The following is an 8,468-nucleotide window of genomic DNA, read 5'->3' on the forward strand; positions in this document are numbered from 1 at the left end:
TGACCTAATCCCTTCCCCCTCTCCTGGATCCAATCAGAGTTCATCCAGGGTGCAAGGTGATAGGCCAGTGACTCATCAGGCAGACAGCACAGGATCGTTCAAGTGCACAGGCTCAGGTTCTTGGTAAACAGGGATCATGGGGCTTGGTCACATCCACTTCCCACAGCAGCTCACAGCTAGATAAGCTAGCCTGTCCAGGGAGGATGACGCCAGCCTCCAGGCTCCACATGATACAAAGGAGGACAGACCTGGGTCCCTTCTTTAGGACTTAGGTTGAACTGGTATATCTGCTAAGAAAAAGTATTCTGGAGGAATGTAGATTTCCTTTAGCTTACCTTTTATGTAACCTACCTATACCTAGTCTTGCTAAATTATGCCACAAATCTGCACTGAGTGGCTCCTATGTATCACATGTTGTAGACGTATATAATTATACATGAACAAAACACAATCCTCATAGATTATTACTTGTGTAAACAAGCTTTAGCCAGTCCCTTCCCCTCTGCCTCTTAGTGGCACATTTACTTATGGACAAGAACTCAAATTGTGTGAAAGTTGTGAGTTCTCAGGTGCAGGACATTGTATAGAGCTCAGATATGCTTTGACTTCCCCTTAGAAGCAAGGACAATTAAGAGGAAGAGGTCATGCATCAACAAACCCTGATTTAATTCTCTCTGGTTCACATGAATAAGCTAGACATTGTTTTGTTTGTTTAAGACAAAGTGTAGTCCAGACTATTCCAAAACTCACTACTTAGTCGATGTTGTCCTCAAATTCAAGACAATGCTCCTGCCTGGGTGCTGGGATCACTGGCAGGGTCTCTACTACACCTGCTTAGGTTTGTTTTTAAACAGTTCTCTACCTACACAGAGCTTTCTCCTGCAGACCTCAGAGCACTTGAACAGTGAGTATCATCCTGCCACATCGAATGGACACTTCCCCTCAAGACTTTGCCCTTAGGAGTTTAATGTGGACAGACTTAGAAGCTGGTCTGGCCACAATAGCTCTGTGTCTAACAGAATACAGGCATGCTTGGAAAGGACTAAAAGGAGCTTACGTTCTCCCCCTGTACTTTCAGTTTTTATTGATGTGGAAGTTGGAAATAAAAGCCACACCTATTTTCTTCCCAGAAAACACATTTCCACGTTAAAAAAAAAAAAAGTTCTAGCTGCTATGTGGGAAATGCTTTTATTTTTCAAATGCTCTGACGCTAATGTGACAACATGATTACTTTCCTACAGCGCTACTAACAGCAATCCAGATCTCCCCAGGAAGAGCATTATAGGGATTTTCTTCTTGGAAAGAACAGCAAATTTGCTGCTCCGCAAAGATGCACTTGATTTAAGCACAATTCAACATCACTACAAACATAATAGCAACTAATGAAAATTTGTCAATTTAGATAAAATGAATTGTCTTATCTAGAACATAGTGGGAATATAAAAGAGAATGGCAAAAATATTAACTCTGGAACTCAGTTTTTTTTTTTGTTTGTTTGTTTGTTTTACAACTTTCTAAGAGCTTGGTCTCATCAAAATGGGCGTTATGAGAGGAACCAGAGGGAAGGAAACTAACGGGAAGTGAAAACCATGCCCTTATTAGAAGGAAATAACTGTTGCATACAGGATGCGAGCGAGTAGCTTCAGTAGTTCCTGCAGACAGCTCCACTCTTGGTGATTTAGGCTGATCACTTACACCCTGTGCTGTCTGAAGGCTGTGCCACAGTGACCAGCGACCTGTCTGTGCAGCAGTTCCTAGAAGGCACTTTCACAGGAGCAGGGCAGAGGTCTGGGGCGTGGCGGGGGTGGGCGCAGGCAGCCCTGGTCCCACTCCTCCCGCCGGGCGTGGTGATAATGAGGGTGGGGCCAGCGATGGCGGTGGAGTGCCTGGTGGTCCCCAGCCCCTCCGCTGATATCGGCGGCTTCTTCCTCCCGCACGCAGCACAGAACTCGTAGGCGCCTCCGCAGCCGCCGCCAGAGAAGGCAGTCGCCCGCCTGGAAGAAAAGGTAGACCAAAGGATTGACGGCGCTGTTGGCCACCTCTAGGACGCGCATCGATGCCACCAGGCTCTCTCCCTCCCAGTCACTCGCGGGCCTTGATGACCAGGCGGCTGCCAAGCGAGCGGCGAAGTAGGGCAGGTCGCAGCCCACGAAGAGCAGTGCCAGCGCCAGGCTCATTTTCAAGCTTTGCACCTTGGCGTGGGGTAACGCGCTGGGCAAGGAGGCTCTGGCCATACTGGGCGACCAGGGCATCCTAGCCACGGGAGCCTGAGACCCACGCTGCCACCAGACACACAGCAAGTGGCCGCAAGAGACGCCCAAGATAGCGACCGGCGCCGCGAAGCCCACGATAGCTTCATAGAGCGCGTAGATCTGCAGGTGCCAGCGCGGCAGGGGCGCGAAGATGTCCCTGCAGCAATGCTTCCCCGGCCAGGCGTTGGCGGTTGAAGATGGAGGTGCATCCCAGCGCACCACGAAGGTCGGAGGCAGCGCCAGCAGCAGAGCCAGCAGCCAGCTCAGGGCAGCCAGGGCGCGTGCTGGCAACTGAGGGCCCTGAGGATGGCGAACGGTGAGCTGGCGCTCCAAGGCAATGAGCGCCACCAGGTGGGCGGAGGCGCCCCGCCCGGATGCCTGCAGCAGATGGGAAAGGCGGCAAGCCAAGTTGCCGAGAGCCGGTCGCGGGTCGCCCAGCAGCTCCCAAGCCAACTGCGACAGTGCTGTTCCTCCACTTGCGTACAGGTCAGCCGCTGCTAGCTGCACAAGCAGGAAGTCCATCTTGCGACGCTTGGGACCGGGCCAGGGTCCGCAGCTACCGCCGCACAGGCGGCAGAGCACAGTGGTGTTGCCAGCTACCGCGGCCACCAGGATGATCCCCAAGAAGTACAGATGGATCCGGTAGCTGGGTGGCCCTCGTGGAGGCAGCTGCGGTCCCGGGACAGAGGCTCCCTGCTCAGAAGTCAGGTTGAGACTCCAGCTTGGCTGAGTGGGTACAGAAAGGTTGGATGCTGGAGACAGAATTGAGGGGCTGAAAGGATCTTCCATCCTTAATCCGGAGGAAAGAGAGATATCGCTTAAAAGGCCAAAGTGTAGGAGAGGTGGCGCGGGCCACACTGCTGGGTCTCTGCGTTTTCCCAAAGTTGAAAAAACACACCCACCCAGGGTGAGATGGATACGCATGGATTTGCACTTAGTTGTTTGTATAGGTTGTTCTCGGTATTTGTCACTCAAATGTGGGTTGTACATTCGAGGAACACACATGATCCCTATTCTCCACCTTCTCCGCTTTTCGCCCCCCCCCCCCGGCCGCCTACTCCTCCGATCCCAGCAGAGCAAAGCATCTTCTAATCTACACAGCCGCCTCCCTCAGTGGGATCCCTGGACCTCTAGGCTCTGGAAATCTTGCCCTGTGACATATAGCCAGACAGAAAGTTGTGTATGTGACCACTGCAAAGGCTAACTAATGTTAACTCAGAACCAATTATGAGATAGAAAGTTCCTGACTGAGATAGTACCCCCACCCCCAACAATTAATTGCGTGATTGCTAACAGGAAAAATTACAAATGCTACTTTTGATAAAAAAAATTAATTTTTGTAATGCCATACATCTGCGCTAGCTTGAGAAATACAAGGACACAAACCAAGCAGGGTTCCTCTATTTCCCCATTTCTGACCCTGCTGGGCCAGCAGTCTACCACAGAACTACACCCAGTCCTAATAGTACTAATAGCTTTTTGAGCAGAGTCATTAGGTGAGCCTTTGATAGGGGTACACCTCCTCTGCCTGCAGTGAGAGTGCTTTAATTGGAGAGAACTAAGGGCCTTCCCTTAGCCTGGCAATTAGGAACAGAGAGGTCTGCAGATGCTTTCCAACACCCTCTTTACTAGAATCAGGGAATGGCAGCTGCTCTCTCCTCTCAGTGATGCAGAGCTCATTTTGTCAGGCTGAAGACAGTACTAACAGGTTTTTATACAAATGGTGGTTCATGTATTGAGTCCTCCTAGTATTTTCTTCTAGTGAGGGATGTGTCACGTGGGCTTCCCTTTCTCCTGATTCTGTTTTCCAGCAGATGGGAGGTTGCTGGGAGGGACTACGCCTCCAATAAGCCCAGAGAAAAGGTGACTAAGAAAACGATACAGCAGCCAATTTTTAAAAAAGAAATCCAGTTCACAGGAAATGGTTTAGATTTAATGCTGCCACTTTTAGCCTCACTTCATAAACAATTCAGTTTTCCCGTTGGAAGCATCAGTTTGTGCATCCATCACATTAATCATGGTGAAAGTAGAATTTCTTGTACTTCCTAGTCTTGGGCCAGGAAGGTATGGGTGTCTGTCGCTTCCCAGGCAGTGGTAATATTTGCAACCTACAGATGCATGAATTAGGAGGACTTGGTAGGATATGTACCACCCTGCTGGTTGCTGTAGGAATCTCATTTTCCAAGGTCTATCATTTTGGTTGAAGACATTTGTCGTTTTCATTATCTATCCAGCTCCTCATATTGGTCCTGATACATGGCAGATATCGATCAGTCAATATGTGGCCAGTTGATGAATTATTACCAATATAAGGCATATCAGATAACTTTGAGCAAAGTTCTGGTCCTGACTATAAATGTATCACATAAGATGCTTTTCATGCCTTTGATGCTAGTACCATCTAGAAGAGCCCAGTAAGGTCTGAGGGTGTGTGGATGCTGATGTGTTTTTTTTGCTGGAACATGAAGGAAGGGGAACAGTGGTTTCTGGGTACTGTGTGCTCCAGTCTTTCATTTCTGAGCAGTACCTGGCAACCCATGACTGCCTTACCAAATATCAGTTCAATTATTTCTCAAAGTAATTTTACAGTTTGTTGGAATGGTCTCATAAATAATATAGCAAGATTCTACCGCTGAAAGTTTATTCCATCCAACTTTAGAAAGACTTGATAAAATATCGATTTTAAAATAGTTGTTTTCCAGAGTAAATGGCAACCACTGTTGCTTGGGTTGCCAGAAGCAGTTGTGGCCATAGGATGAGCTGATCCTGGCCTTCTCCCCCACATCCTTCTCCTCCTCCTCCTATTTTAAAAAATATTATCTTTAATCTTCTTTTTACAGCTCAGTCGTTGTCCCCCTCCTATTCTGCCCTCTGACAGTTCCTTATCCGATTCTTCCTCCCTGTCTCCAAGATGTCCCCACACCCCACACACCCCAGCAAGTCTCCCATTCCCTGGGGCCTCAAGTCTTTGGAGAGTTAGGTGCATCTTCTCTCATCGAGGTCAGACCAGAGTTCTTTGCTGTCTATGTGTCGGGGGGGCCTTGGACCATCTAGTGCATGCTGTCTCAGGGGTCCCAGTTAGTTGAGACTGTTGGTCTTCCTATGGGTTTGCCCTCCTTAGCTTTTCCCAGCCTTTCCCTAATTCAACTACAGGGATCCCTAACTTTAGGTCATTGGTTGGGTGTAAGTATCTGCTTCTGTCTTAGTCAGCTGCTTGTTGGGCCTCTTAGAGGATGGCCATACTAGGCTCCTGCCTGTAAGCACATCACAGCATCAGTAACAGTGTTAGGCCTTGACCCCCCTTCCCCCCCACCCCGAGATGGATCCCAAGTTGTCCTCTGGTCTCCACACACATGTTCACAAATATTATACACACATTAAAAAATAATAAATAACAATAAAAATAAATTAAAAAAGGAAAATTGAATGTAAATTGTAAAAGGGTTCAGTATGAAAGGAATACAGAGTCTGCATAGACAATAAAAAAGAATGAGATAGAGGATGGTCTATTGAAGTAGAAACTGAACAGGCCCCAGACTTAGTAGGCCCAGAGGCCTCAGTACAACTTCCATAATGATAGCACCATTTAGGCTGTAACACAAGCACCACCTTTCAAAACTAAAATCAAGGCAAATCTGTTAAAGTTCATAGTTCTCAGAAAGTCTCAAAATGCATTAACCTTGCTTTTCAGCTTCTGTAACTCTGCTCTTGTCAACCTAGGACATGCTTTTTTGTGCTTAAAATCTCACTCTGAGAAAGGCTTGGAGCTATATTGGGATTTTGAACACCTAGTGTAGTTGCCTGCTTGATATGGGCTTAAATTCATGTCTAACCAGTCTTCTCTAGTGGATACTCCACAACAAAACAAGAAATAATGTAACAACAAGGAATAAATTCACACTAGCTTCACGTTGGGATCCCTGAGAGGAGGGCTCTACAGACATAGTAGTGAGCGAGTGCTCAGGCACCCTTGTGAATGGGTGTTATTTTTCCCTTTGTGGACAAGGTCTCAGTAGCCCAGGCTGGCCTCTATGCCAAGGGGTAAACAAAGAGAGAAAGCAGACTATATTCTGAATGACTGTCACCAGGAACTTCATTCTCTCTAAATTAGGCTATAAATTTAATTACTTTATTTAAAAGAATTTTTAAGGGGACCTCAGGGCAGTGGCAGGCAGATCTTTGCGTTCAAATCCATCCTAATCTAAAAACTTAGGTTCTAGGACAGCCACAGCCATACACAGAAACCCTGTCTCAAGAAACAAAACAAATGAATGAACAACAAAAAAGAAAAAGAAAAAAAAAGAATTATACATTTTGATAATTAGTCCAAATTTGTATGGGAAAATTAAACGAGTAGCTGGGACAAAAGAGAATACTACATATGGCATTGGGCCCCAGATTAACAGGATGTCTACATGGAAGAAGCAGAAGACTCAGAAAGGACATACTCATGGATGGATCCTGGATACGATCAATCAGATCGGTGGAGGAAAAATGATGATTCAACCTAAGATGCTATATAATGAAGTGCAGTAGGAGAAGCTACAGTTCCACCCCCGCCAAAAGGTTAATCTCTTAGCAGTTAAACAAAACTGAAGAAAACAGCAACTCTGAAAACTGAAGTTAGATGTTTAATATGTAAAATATTCTACATGGATCAAAGATCTAAGGGCTAAAAATAAAACTTTATGAACACCAGAGAGAAGAACTTTCTAAATAGGACACAAATTCTAAAAGGCACAAGATATTGATAAACATTTTAAAGAATATTTTAATTTTAAAAATCATGATATTTATTTGATACAAAGATTTATAAATAAATTTATAAGAAAATACATATTTCCTCCAGGTCAATATCAAAAGACAAACTAGAAAAATATTATTTCCAGTATTTTTAAAAATATGTTTATTATTTTTTAAATTGTATGTGAATGAGTGTCCTGCCTGCATTTAGTCTGTGTACTACATGTTTTCCTGGCAACCTTGGAGGCCAGAAAAGAGCACTGGCTCCCCAGAATTGGAGTTACACACAAGTTGTGAGCCACTGTATGGGTGCCAATAATTGGATCTTAGTCCTCTGATGAGTAACAAGTCCTTTTTTTCTCTTTTGCTTTTCAAAAGGCTAATATCTAAAAACATACATATCTAAAAACAGAAAAAAACAATGCTAACTACCTATAGAGAAAATAGCCAACAGACACAGGGAAAGTCATTCTGATGCAAATTTTAGTGGTTATTAGATCTATGAAAAAAAGTCAGTACTCACAATAAATAAAAATAAAATATTTGCTACCTATTGGTGGGAATGCCAACAGCTGGCACTTCTTTAGAAACAACTTGGGAAAACCTACAGACATTTTTATAGGTCCTGGTTCAGTAATTTTACTCCTCAGCATCTATTGTTAATTAGAACTAGAAAATAACAGCCAGAACACAATATGCCAAAAGAAGCACTAACTAGCACATTATCAGTTGTGTGTATGCCTGCGTGTGTAAAGAATATATCCATTAGGTTGGTGATTAATGTATAGCTTGCCCACAAAAAGATACAAGCAAGGTGATTGTGGTTGCCCTTTGGAGGAAGTTAACCAGGAAAGGAAGGGGGCTTCATATTCTTTTTTTTTTTTCCCTCTTTTTAAACAACAGAAAATAAAATCAACTATATTCAGAGTCTATGTCACATTAAATAGTTGTAACACATCAAATACTTCCAAAGAGTTTTACCAAAAAACTAGTCAGTCATGAAACATCATGATTCATAAATAACAACTGACAGTTGTTAAAATATTTCATATTCTGTATTATCCAAGGAAACAATAAGAATGCTTGCTTCTATTCTTTAAATACTTCTGATGTTAAACTGTCAGAGGTCTGCAACAATAATGTCTTAGTATAACTAGTTTTGAAAATATGAGTTCTGTATTCATTGGCACATAATATATAGCACATATTTTGAAAATAAGTAATTTTAACAATTGTTAAGGCTGCTTCAGTTTAATATGTACCAACATATTCATTCATATATAGCTTGAGAAAGTTTTATTATTGTCTACTGCTACTGGAGAAGGGTAGGCCATGAACCACTGGTGGGTTGGAGTGGGCTACTAACCACTGGTGGAGTAGAGAAGAGTGGGCTGCGAGCCACTGGTGGAGTGGAGAAGAGTGGGCTGCGAGCCACTGGTGGAGTGGAGAAGAGTGGGCTGCGAGCCACTGGTG

At 44.4% G+C, this 8,468-nt stretch overlaps 2 protein-coding genes across 2 annotated transcripts in view; both read right to left on the reverse strand.

Annotated features, from left to right (window-relative positions):
- Positions 1-1,080: 1,080 nt before the first annotated feature.
- On the reverse strand, positions 1,081-3,203 carry Gpr150 (G protein-coupled receptor 150). Its single transcript, XM_021208785.1, has one exon. The coding sequence runs from the start codon at positions 3,174-3,176 to the stop codon at positions 1,755-1,757; it is 1,422 nt and encodes a 473-aa protein (XP_021064444.1). The 5' UTR covers positions 3,177-3,203; the 3' UTR covers positions 1,081-1,754.
- A 4,069-nt stretch (positions 3,204-7,272) lies between these two features.
- Positions 7,273-8,468, reverse strand: part of Arsk (arylsulfatase family member K) — a 40,175-nt gene continuing 38,979 nt past the window's right edge. The window contains exon 10 of the mRNA XM_029544013.1: positions 7,273-8,353. Coding sequence (XP_029399873.1) covers positions 8,270-8,353 — 84 coding nt within the window. The 3' untranslated portion in view covers positions 7,273-8,269. The remainder of the gene's footprint in view (positions 8,354-8,468) is intronic.

The sequence above is a fragment of the Mus pahari genome, chromosome 11, assembly GCF_900095145.1.
Source record: "Mus pahari chromosome 11, PAHARI_EIJ_v1.1, whole genome shotgun sequence".
NCBI lineage: Eukaryota > Metazoa > Chordata > Mammalia > Rodentia > Muridae > Mus > Mus pahari.